Here is a 12,057-nt window from a genome sequence, read left to right on the forward strand (position 1 = left end):
ACTAGGACTTCACAGGGGACCACTGATGCTAATGACCTTTAGCTTTAAAAAGAGGGAGAGGTCACAATACACCGAATGGGTAAAAATAAAACATAATGTATTTAAATGTCTTACACAACCAGCTTCAAAGGCTTTGGTGATGTATTTTTGAGATTGTGAGTTCACTACCTCCAGTACTGTTTGACTTGCAATTAGTATTTTAAATTTCTTAAATCTGCATCTGAGAAATATCTCGTATCAGTAAAAGACTAAAGAAAACTATGAAAATTATAAGAACTAACCTGAAATCGTCAAAGTCACCCTGGAAACTGAAAACAAAAACTTCAAATAAAAGTGGTGTGTAATCACCTGCTTCAATTAAATATGCGGCTTTTGAGGTTTACAGATCTCCATATTAAAACAAACAAATAAATAAAATGCATGAGAGGGAGCTGATTATATTTCTGCAGTCTGAGACTGTATAAAAAACAAAAACAACAAAACAAAACAAGCAACATTTTAAAGTTTATTTTAAAAGAGCTCAGACCAACATAAAATATAGAAAATCAAATATACAGGTAAAAAAAGCAACATTCAGCTGCATCTTCAGATAAATCTGTGTCATTACTTTCACACCACTCAGCCAGCTCAGCGACAGTCACAGCTGTTTTCATGTTTCCTTAACAGAAACTCATTTCCACTTCACTTTGCCAAAATGAAAAATCCACCTCCAAGCTATGTGCTTCAGCCGCAAGCACCTGCTTATCAGATAACAGATCTTCCACCTCCTTTACGTCTCCCATTTTGGGTGTCAATTCCACATCAGTTGATCATGATGAAGTTTGACTTGCAGTGGGCTGAAAAACCAATCACCCACATGTTAGTGCTTCAGATGGATGAGAGCCCAAAGACTTCCTTTTATTTATTAAAGGAATAATAGACTTTCTATAAACTTTCCTTTCTCGCCACTTACCGATAAACTCAGCAACAGCGTCATGTTCTCCATCTGTGCGGATCGTTCCTGCGATGCTGTCGTTCTCAAGGATCGGCAAGAAGAGTTGAACAAAGTCCGACGTATAGGGAGGCGCGATCACATCCAGCACCTTTAAGAGAAATATCTCACACTGAGCTCTGTTCACAAAGGTCTGATGTACTGAAACAGTGTCTTATTTCCACATTTACCAATTATAGAGCATCAACTCCAGGTGTTTTATAAAGATTCTAGGTCAAATATTCATCCCTTTTTTTTGGCATATACCAACTACTTGGGTAAAGACGTCACTAACCAATAACAGGAATGGAAACAGTGAACATTAATCTGTGCAAAGCTGAAATTGAACAAACAACAGGAGAACAGACCTGACAGGAAAGAGTGCACACATAAACCAGATTTCCATAAGCAGCTGTTACCTCAGTGACAAAATATCTAATGAGGGAGATATCTGTGTTGAGTTTCTCCAGACATTTGCGGATGTAGCTGACGACGGGCAGGACGTAGCCACGACTCAGCAGGTGAACCATTCGGTCCAGCAGAGTCTTCTTCAACTCCAACTGGAGGGGGAAATAAAACAAACACGCTGTCAGCTCAGAGCTACAACACACAGGCGTCTGTTAACAAGCTGGAATTAAAAGCATGCGAGGCACACAACGCCCACCTGCTCCATGACGTCCAGCTGAGAGTGCTCGGTCTCAAAGAGCTTGATGAGCAGCTGGAGGACCTGCGGGTGCAGCAGCTGGTGACACGTACAGATCTGTGCAGAGAAAATTTTAATGTTTGGACTTTAAGCTCCGCAAATTAATCACAATTTAATCTTTCATCTTGCAGCAGTGTCGCACCTCATCCAGTAAAGCTAAATGGACGGGAGTGTGGTCTGTTTGCAGCTGGAAGTACCGCGGCTCAGACACCGTCCAGTCCACCCACTTCAGAACTCCCATAGCAACCACTGGAAACCTGAACACACAGACGGTCAGTCAGTGAGGAAGTCTGGGTCTCAAACTCCGGTTTTACTTTAAGTACCAATATTTGAACCCTTCTGTACCGTATATACAATAGATTCTAATGGTATAAAACTAAATAATCATACATGTAAATAGATTTTTCATTTGCACATTTCATCCGGTAAATCTTGGAAGCCCATCAGCTCGAGCTGAGCTGTATTCAGGCTTTGAATGATTAACTGAAGATCAACATATTAAAAATGCTGTTGCTTCAAGTTTCCCCTTTGTTTCTTCTTTAACACAATATACTTCCTACTCTTACTACAGACCTTACTCTACAACAATGAAAACATTATGACACAAATCTGACTGTACGGGTTCTGCTTCAAAATATTGAACTGTCTTCAGTGCCTATGAAAATATCAAAATTAACTGCACAGTCTGGTAACGTCACTAGATTTGTTGCTTCAGAAAGAAAAACAGAGGTGAAAGTAACTCTACGATGGTGCAGTAAGCACTGAAAGAGCTGTATTCTAACAAATAACCTTGTTCATTTTCACTGATTAAAAGTGCATCTTTTCCTGGTAAAACGATGCTTAACAACCATTGCAACATGTCTCAATAACCCTTACACTCCTTTACAAAGATTCACTGCATGATGGGGTTAAAATTTACAACAAGTAAGATTAGTGTGTTAGATGATAGAAGAGTCGCATTAGATACGATGAAACCAACTAACCAATATTTCATATTTGAAAGCTCTTGTCAAACACTCACCTGATGCACTGGTACAAAGTGCCGAGCTCAGCAATCAGCTCTGTGGCTCCTTTGTTCTCATTGCAGCACAGGTTGTGCACAGTCTCAATAGCCTTAGAGGTTGACTTCAGCTCATCTTTATTGATGTTCACTCGCTTGTTCTGGATTTGGGATAAAATAAGCATATTTTCATTATTATACGATTTAAATTAACAATGCACACAGCATCATTGTTTTTTGTACCTTTTTCCAGGTCTCCACCACACTGGCAGCATAGGCTAAAATGTGGATGTATTTGTGTTTATGGTCTTGGTTGATCTTTGATCCAGGCTTGAAAAGCGACTGCATAAACAGGTCGAGAAAGGCCGGCACTCTGATCTAAAGACAAGACAGACAAGTGCTTAAATTCAGAGTGCTTTAGTTAGTAAACACTGGACATAAACAGCAGTAAGAATGTTTTGAACTCACCAGTTCGACTGGAGGAGGGTCCATGCTGCTAAACATCTTGAACAGAACTGTTATATCAGCAGGATTCAGGGCTCCTTTGGACAACATGGCGCCGAGAGCCTGGCAGGCTCGAGGGTAGGCTGCCGCTGTACCAAGCGCAAGGGTTATCTGACTGGCATCGTGACCTCTGCAATATAAACCACCTTTATTGCACCGTTTTTATTACTCAAGCTCATCCACAAAACTCTAATCTCACAGTTCACTTGATCACTTTGACCACATCTGTTGACAACGTTACCTCTCATGTGCAGACTTTTGCACCTCCTGGCCGATCCTGCGGACAGCTGAACCTCCCTGTTCCTCCTGAGCAAGGATGGACATCATTGCCTGGGCAAAGAGGTAGGTGTGCTCGCCGTGACACACCATTTTCTGTTGGAAAGAGTCGGGCACAACTCATCAGAGACCATTACTTACAGCACTTTTAAAAAAGTGGCACATAGAGACAAAAAGATACATATTTTACAGATCTTTGATGGTTGACGGAACAGACACGCAAAGTAATCCTCACAGCAAATTCGGGCAGGTTCTTCTCCAGGTTTTCTTCTCCTCCGTCTAGCAGCGTGGCCAAAGATGTTCTCAACACCCGAGAGAAAACTTCCAGCTGTTGGCAGGCTGTGGACACGCTGGTGATCTCGCCCTGGTAACCTGCGTCTGAAATGAGCTAAACAAACACAAACACAATACTGAAAAGAAGCAGTGACAGTCCAAGTCATCAAGCTGCAAAAATGTATCAAAAAAAGAAGAAAAATGATTCAATTAAGGTGAATTTTCATATTCGGGTGAATTACAATTACAACAATACACTTACTGACCATGTTTTTATGTACACGTGTTTAGCTGCTTGTTAACAAAAATAACTAATGAGTCAAACCCATGCAGAGCCAGACTGATTTATTAGCAGGCCTACATTACCTTTTCTGCTGATCTATTGGTATTGGCAATAACTGTTGCATAGTTTGTCCACCGGAGGGCCCTCTGCAACTTCCCTGCTGCCAATACTTACGTGGAATCTCACTAAAACAAAATCTAACTGATCTAAGAAGAGTTGGACAGAGCATATACAAATAAATAAAAAACTACACATAAAAAATAAAATACATAAATCTGTCTGTGTTTCATGTGTCTGAAAAAAATTAGATGCAAATGTCTCTGAATATCTGATTCTTAAATCGGTCATACAAATCATATCAGTGACTTTGAATGTTGCACAGATGTTGGTGCCAGGATCAATGTGGACCAAAATCTGAGGAATTTTCCCAGCATGAAGAATTGAGGCAGTTCTGAATCCAAAGGCTTCAAGCAAAGTGTCCCTAATAATGTGTCCAATGAGCGTAAACCACAATAACAGAACATCAGAAACAAATTGAAAGTTAAAATCTTTAACTTGACTCTTTCTATTGGTTAGTTTGTGTTCAGGTCCTAATCTTCAGCTCCTGCTGCTCTTACTGTTTCCACAGCTACTACTATACCTTTACAGTGAAGTTGAGCATCAGGCAATCTGGGTGAGCCTCTGCCAGCTTATAGAAGAGATCTCTCCACGTTGTGTGCGCTATCATCTGCTCAAGCCAAGCAGGAGTCTAAAAGGGCAGGAGACTGGATTAGTTTGGTTTCTCTGAGCTTCAGTTAGATTTAAAATCACTCATTAAATTATGAAGCACAACACGCTCAAGGTTTCTCACCACTTTCATTTGTCATATGTGTAATTACCCCGTGTGTTTAGAGATCTCACCTCTCCCTCAACGGTGAAGATGGAATCAGCTTTCTGGGGGTCAAAGTGTTTTATCAGAAGACTCTTAAGGTGATTTTCTACTCGTTCTTGGACCTGTGCAGGCTCCACACCTGAATAATTACATTACACATTAATGAAAAGCCATCAGTAAAGCAAACTAAAAATAGCTTTCTGACACAACAACAGTAAGACGAGTAGTCTGACAGGTACCCATCTGGATGAGCCACTCGGCCAGCAGATTAACAGTCTGAGCCACGGCAGAGTAATTTTCAGAGAGAAGCTGGATGACATGTTCTGGAGAGCCACCTGCTTGAAAATACCTACAGAAAGAACATGGTTGTTAATCAATAAATGTCTTTTTAACAAAACTTATATTAAATTTACATGAGAGTGCAGACACTTACGTTTTGAGGGTGCTGAAGATAGCAGGCTCCATGATGTAATCCCTGCTGGAGAATTTCTCCAGGCAAGCTTCCTGGATTTTCCCATCATTTTCTCCTTCACCGTAACCATCCTCCTGAAATACACAGTGATGCAGATGCTTCTAAAGTGATTCATCTATCTTGGGAATAATAAGTAATACTCTGGTTCTCATTTGCATATAGTAACATATTATGGTGTAGCTATAAGGTAGAGGAGAATCGACAGGTGCTATACAAGATGTTATTATTAGACTCTGAGCAGGTTTTCTAATAATCATCCAAGTTAAAAGACACGGATATGTAGACATCAGGTTTGTGCTTCAGTTCCGTAACTAGGCAGAAGTTTCGCTTAAAACACACAGCTCTAACAATTTGAGCTTATTTTCTTGTCTCTTCAAGTTGAATACAGGTCTATGTGACTATCGCACCTTATCCTGATTTACTATTGTTTGAAAAACATGCACAAGGCAAAATTAACTTCTACAGTCATAGTTTATATATGAGGACATAATAAAAACCATCCGTTCCTAGAAGTGACAATCACCAGACACTGCACAATGCGTTATCACAATACTTCACTCACGATGTTGATTATAATAAATTTAATCAATAATTAAATAGATTTAATTTATTGAAATTTTCATTTCAATAAATGAAAATTTTCTCTTTTTTTCCAACTGTAAATTATGTCATCAAAGTTAAACTTTGTCAATATCTGTCTAAGCCAATAAGATAAAGTTACATTAGTTTTGCTGACCAGTCTGTAATTGAATGGGGTCACGCTGGCATTTAAGGGGGTAAGTAGCCAGGTTTCTGTGCCAGCACATCTATAAATGTACTGGCAGTAGGGCTGCACAAACGATTATTTTGATAGTCGACTACTCACCGATTATTTTTGCGATTAGTCGACTAATCAGAACATCCATCCATTGGACGTACAACGTACAGTTTATTGCACCAGCATGCATCTGCTCTTACATAACTATCATTAGCTTACAGCTTTAAGTGTAAGACAAGATGATAGTTTATTACATTTTAATGAAATTTGCAGATTGTGTCGGTGAAGTTTAATAAATTCAGGCATCTGCTCCTTGCTATCTAAAATGTAACAGGACACCGGAGTATATTCTCGAGCATCTCACACTTCTGATAATCAGTTTTCTGTTTGACATTTATTCAGCTGTGTAAAAACTATAACTTTAATCTCAGCCAAACTGATTTACTCAGGAACAAATAAAATACTGAAAAAAGCCAAACAATAACATTTTTAAGTTATCTAAGTGACTTATATATCATGTTTAACCTGAGTAGCGAAAGAGGCAGTGGGTTTGAAAACGATTTGCCGGGAGTCCGCAGTTCTCACGGGCTCTAGTGAGCCTTGCCCCCGGCTAGCTATCGAGCTGGTGGGTAACAGACGTCTCCGAAAACGGCGGAGCGCTTTTGGACATATGTGGTGTCTTGATAAACTGAGCAGATATTTGAGGTTTACACACCTACATTCTCGCCTGAAAAATATGTTAAGCCTTTATTTTGTAACCCAGAAATTATAGAGTAATATTAAAACTAACTAGCTGCCGCCACTGCTGGAAACTGAACAGGGCCGTGCTATGAATTCTGGGACACAGCTTCTTCTTCTTCGGGGTTTAACCAGCTGGCTTGTACATGCAGTGCTACCATCTTCTATTTCAGTCCCTTATTACACTCGTAAATTCTACTACTTATTCTTGCGACTTTTGTGATCTTACAAAGCTTCAAACAATGCCTCGACCATTAAGGCTATGTCCACGTGTACCCGGGTATTGTTGAAAACGCAGATTTTTCTATGCGTTTGCACCTCTCGTCCACACATAAACGGCGTTTTCGGTCACTGAAAACGGAGATTTCTAAAAACTCCGGCCAGGGTGGGTATTTTCTAAAACTCAGTTTTTGCATTTATGTGTGGACAGAAAAACGGAGAAAACGCAGACAACGCAGCTTCAAAGATGTGCGCCTTTTTTGACGTCACAGTGTGCGCCACGTTATTGTTTCGGTGAAATTAATTTCTGCAATACTGTTACTGTTAATTGTACTCTCTGCAGTGTTTAAATGCCACTTGGTTCTGCTTCTATGCCCCAGCCAGTGTTGCCAACTCCTCAGTAAGGAAAATCGCTATTGGCTGTCCTAAAAGTAGCTAGAAGTCACTAAATGACGCCATCAAGTAATTTGCATAATTGGTTTTGGTTAAAATGTAATTGTAACCTATGCTGTTGAAGAGAAATAACATCCTGGAAGAGACATAAAGTGAGTAAAAAACGTCCTAAATGCATTTAGAGTTTATTTAGAACTACAAATTAAATTGATTTTAGCAATTATTGTTTTTTAATGTCAGGATTCCAACCCTGCTCCTTTACCCGGACCGGCAAAAGTGACCCGAAATAGGCACTCTGGTGGAGTTACTTTGTGTGTGTGTGTTTATAAGTAGTTTTAAACCTTGTGATCCACAAAACAGCATAACAGTAAAAGAGTAAAAGAAGAACTGACTGCGTTACAGCACCCGCTGCTTGTTGAGAGTAAAAGCGATATGCACTTTTAGCGACTTTTTTTTTTTTTTTTTTTTTAAAAAGTCAACTTTTTTTTAGAAAAAAAGTCGCTAGGGGGTCCGAAAACTCGCTAAATATAGCGACAAAGTCACTGGCCCCAGCTTTGTTTACTTTTTCCCACCGAGGCTTCTAGACTTCTGATTGGCCAACATTTCTACACGGTTAGGAATATAGCGCCACCTGCTGCTTTGGCATGTTCCTAGCAGCGTTTTCCTTCATTTCTGCCTTTACGTGTGGACGGGATTATTTTTTAAAACGAAAACGGAAAATCTCCGTTTTCAAAAATACTAGTGTAGGTGTGGACATAGCCTAAATCAGTCGTCGACGATTTTGATAGTCTACTTAATCGTGACTAGTCGACCAATCGTGGCAGCCCTAACTGGCAGTTTGCTGCTCTGGAGCATTCAGGTGTCTCTGTTCCCCAGAGAATCCATCCCATCAAATTAACCTCAAGGTCAGAGCATGCCATGCTCAGAAAAACTGCAAAAACCCAAGAACTACATCTCAGACTCTACAGACTTCAGTTATCATGTTAAGGTTAAAGTTCATGATGGAGGGCTGATGATTTGGACTCGTTTTGCAGCCACAGGACCTGAGCGTCTTGTAAACATTGAGTCAACTATGAGCTCCTCGGTATACCAAAGTGTTCTAGAGTCAAATGGTCCAACAGCTAAAGCTTGGCCCAAAGTGGTTCAATTTTTATCATGTCCTGATTTACAAAACCTTAGAATTGACACAGGTGCGATTTCTCCTTTGTAACCACGACTGTATGAACACTATCAAAACAGTCGATTCTGTTTTCTGTTGTTCCAAATCAGAGATAAAATATGTCAATTTATTTTATCAGATATTTTAGTCAGAAATAAAACAAACTTGAACCTATAGCGAGTTGATCACCAGTTTGTAACATGAACATGAAGCAGCTGTGTCGTTAATTAGCCTGCAGCTGGCTAACAAAGTAGCCAAGCCGCTGAGTTTAAACTATACAATGCATCTTTAGAGTACCGGAATCACTTGTCTCAGCACATCAGCTCTTGTATTAAAGATAACAAGGGTCTGACAATCACCAGCTGCTGTGACTCCAGCGATGCTAATGCTGGCTAGCTAACCGAGAGCCAAACAGCAACAAGTCGCGATCTCACCATGCTACCCTCCGTGCCTTCCCAGTCTCCGGAACCGCTGTAATATTCCTCGTCCATGGTCACGGGGAAAGCAGGGACGTCGGGAACCGCTGCAATAACACACCTGTTGTATTTAAATCATGCACTGACTCGTTTAACTGCAGAAACCGGGCTGACAGTCAGCTTAGCCAGCAAGCTAACAACAACACAGGAGGAAAATGGCGAGGCGGTAGGCTGTAGGCCACGCCCCCATTCATGGGTTCTCTCCCTGAGTTTAGACTTTCAGGCTCAAACCGATTGGAGTTTCCTTTGTTTAGTACTTAAAATGGTAAACTTTTGCATGGAAAACTGGAAAGGGTGCAGTGATTTATTTAAACTTTAAAAACATACATGGAAATACAACATATAAGGAAAAAACTGAGTTTGTGCAATTCTAATGAGCTCAAAAGCCACTATTTGGTACAATCACTGGAATCTCAGATGTCCTAGGCAAGCTTTCTCATAATTTGTTAAGCAGTCTTTAGGAATAGTTCTGCAGCCTTATTGAAGTGCATGGTTCAGGGTTAAGTGGTTTAACAAAGAAAAAAAAACCCATTCCTTTGAAAATGGTCAGGTAAAAAGAAGACATTCAGAAAGCTTTGTGAAGTATTGCTCAAGAGCACTTAAAAGAAATAAAACAATAGAAACTCTGGCTTCTTGTAAACAAAATATAAAGAAATGAGGAGTGATTAAAACATTTGCATAGTACTGCATGTGACCAATTTATCTTCAGGTAGACCTTTGTAAAAACCAGAGGAATGTTTACTATTTACTTCTTACTAATATAAACTAAGTAGTTCATATAATTAGCACAACTGTTTAAGGCATTTCTGAAGGCACTAAAAGTTCACATATTACATTGTGCACACTATAACCAACAACAGGACTGTTGAGTAAAATAGCATTAGGCCAACAAAAATGATCTCTTAGATTAGTGAAAATGTAATGTTACAGAAGGTGCAGATGGTAAAGCTTTACAGGATGTGAAAATAGTTTCTTTAGATTTGCATGCATGCATTACAGAGGCCTAAACTATTTAAAGTGTGCACTAAGTGAGTCTGTCAAAACTGAGAGTATCCACGTCCTGCCTTGTCTACTTTAGAGAAGAACACAGACTGTCTGGGCTGAGTAACCAGAATTTATTCTCTAATTTTACACATTTCTTCAAATTTAAGCCCAAAGTGTAGCACTGAAAGATTTCTTTCATTTCCTCCAGCAGAATTTCTATATCATGTGGAAAATGTAGGATATACTGTCAGAATAGTACTTCTTTTTCTTATATTAAACTACTTAAGGGGTTAAATGTGCAGGTAATCGTCTTTACAACAATAGAAAGGAGGGTTTCAGTGGTCTGGCCGGTTTAAGATCAAAGTGGGCTGTATGTGATTTAAAAAAAAAAGAGTTTAACATCCCTGTGAGGTCAGTTCCTTCATCATAATTATGCAAATTCTCATGACCATTGATCACCAACCACTGATCAAGGCCCACTGATCAAAGACCATGAGTACCATTCACTGAGAGTTGGGGAATGGCTGCAATCACAGCATTGTAAGATGGCGAAAGATGTACCCTTAGGCCCCCTCCTTGATTCAGAGATGGTCTTTCCCTTTTCACGTAAATCTCCTTGACTCCGCGCTCAAACCACCGCGCTCAAACCACCGCGCTCCCTGTCCAGGATGTGTACATCCTCATCATTGAAAGAGTGTCCACTGGCCTGTAGGTGTAAATAGATTGCAGAGTCCTGGCCTGACAAGGTGGCTCTTCTGTGTTGTGCCATCCGCTTTGCCAGAGGTTGTTTGGTTTCCCCGATGTATAAATCCTGGCAATCCTCCTGGCACTTAACAGCGTACACTATGTTACTCTGTTTGTTTGTCTTATTGTGAACACCATCCCCACAGATACAGCGGCCAGGGAAGCAGAAGAACATCACATCAAGAAGGCCCTGAGTAAATGTGGTTATCCCAGCTGGACTTTTGTCAAAGCTGGGGCCGCCAAAAGAAAGCTCCAGCCGATCCAGGAGAGAAGGATAACCGCTGCCTAAACGAAAACCTTTTACCATCTTACAATGCTGTGGTTGCAGCCATTCCCCAACTCTCTGTGAATGGGACTCATGGCCATTGATCAGTGGGCCTTGATCAGTGGTTGTTGATCAATGGTCATGAGAATTTGCATAATTATGATGAAGGTGACCTACAGCCCATTGTTCCTTCAGTGGGCTGGTTTCAGTCATTATGCAAATGTGCTGTTTATAAGAAGGGGAAACCTGCAGTCAGCTGAGACTGAAAAAGTCACTTGGATGAGTGACGAAACGGTTCTCCCACTGAAACTCCTACCTCCAGGTGAACAGAGTCAACTTTTGGAGATTTACTTACCTGGATGATTGAGCACGCGTCAAGACGATGTAATTTATGCCTTTACTTTGACGCCCTCTATTGGTCACATACTACATTGTTTTTAATTCTGAAAGATTGGGTCAGACTCTGCTGAAAACTTGCATAGGTCACTCTTTTTATTATTATAATTCATTCAATAGAATTAATAAATCTAACTGGTGGAGACTCCATCCACATAATGTTCAGTAAGACCACCTGTGATGTATACCTGTTAGCTTAGCCATCGGACTCATGCACAACTCCTCTCCTCTTTGGTCATCAGCCTTCTTACCTGTATCTTGTGGCATACTGTTCCCTGTACGTTAGCGTTGACCACAAATAAGGGCTATATATTAATTTTTACAAAGTTAGTGTATCTAAACATGTGAGGCTCAGAGTACAGTATAGACTTTTAAATTACAAACTGTTCAAATAAATAGGATAGCCAACTAAACAACCCTTTATTGGGTTTTAAAAGAGTAGTATGTCAAAAGTTGTGCTTGAGAAAGAACTCAAGTGAATTTCATTTTTGGCTTGCCAGCAGACACTGGAGCCTGTGATAGTGTGTGTATGCTTAGCTCTTTGTGCAGTTAATTGAATTTACATATGAGGAAT

At 40.2% G+C, this 12,057-nt stretch overlaps 1 protein-coding gene across 1 annotated transcript; it reads right to left on the reverse strand.

Annotated features, from left to right (window-relative positions):
- Positions 1-492: 492 nt before the first annotated feature.
- Positions 493-9,252, reverse strand: nelfcd (negative elongation factor complex member C/D). The gene is made up of 15 exons (XM_006784345.3): positions 9,053-9,252; positions 5,314-5,426; positions 5,120-5,229; positions 4,910-5,019; positions 4,650-4,757; positions 3,689-3,841; positions 3,419-3,549; positions 3,142-3,307; positions 2,917-3,051; positions 2,695-2,834; positions 1,816-1,930; positions 1,635-1,730; positions 1,390-1,530; positions 953-1,082; positions 493-836 (listed from the first exon to the last, which is right to left on the reverse strand). The coding sequence occupies exons 1-15, from the start codon at positions 9,107-9,109 to the stop codon at positions 802-804; spliced, it is 1,740 nt and encodes a 579-aa protein (XP_006784408.1). The 5' UTR covers positions 9,110-9,252; the 3' UTR covers positions 493-801.
- Positions 9,253-12,057: the final 2,805 nt, after the last annotated feature.

The sequence above is a fragment of the Neolamprologus brichardi genome, chromosome 5, assembly GCF_056152115.1.
Source record: "Neolamprologus brichardi isolate AB-2024 chromosome 5, ASM5615211v1, whole genome shotgun sequence".
Lineage (NCBI taxonomy): Eukaryota > Metazoa > Chordata > Actinopteri > Cichliformes > Cichlidae > Neolamprologus > Neolamprologus brichardi.

What these genes read in the sequence shown, in the direction of transcription:
- nelfcd (XM_006784345.3), bottom strand. Translation starts at nt 9,109, where the DNA reads ATGGACGAGGAATATTACAGCGGTTCCGGAGACTGGGAAGGCACGGAG. An exon ending in CAAAAGTCTGCACATGAGAG is followed by an intron (nt 3,308 to 3,418) that starts GTAACGTTGTCA and finishes TTTATATTGCAG; the next exon opens with AGGTCACGATGCCAGTCAGA. An exon ending in ACTTTGTACCAGTGCATCAG is followed by an intron (nt 1,931 to 2,694) that starts GTGAGTGTTTGA and finishes CTGTGTGTTCAG; the next exon opens with GTTTCCAGTGGTTGCTATGG.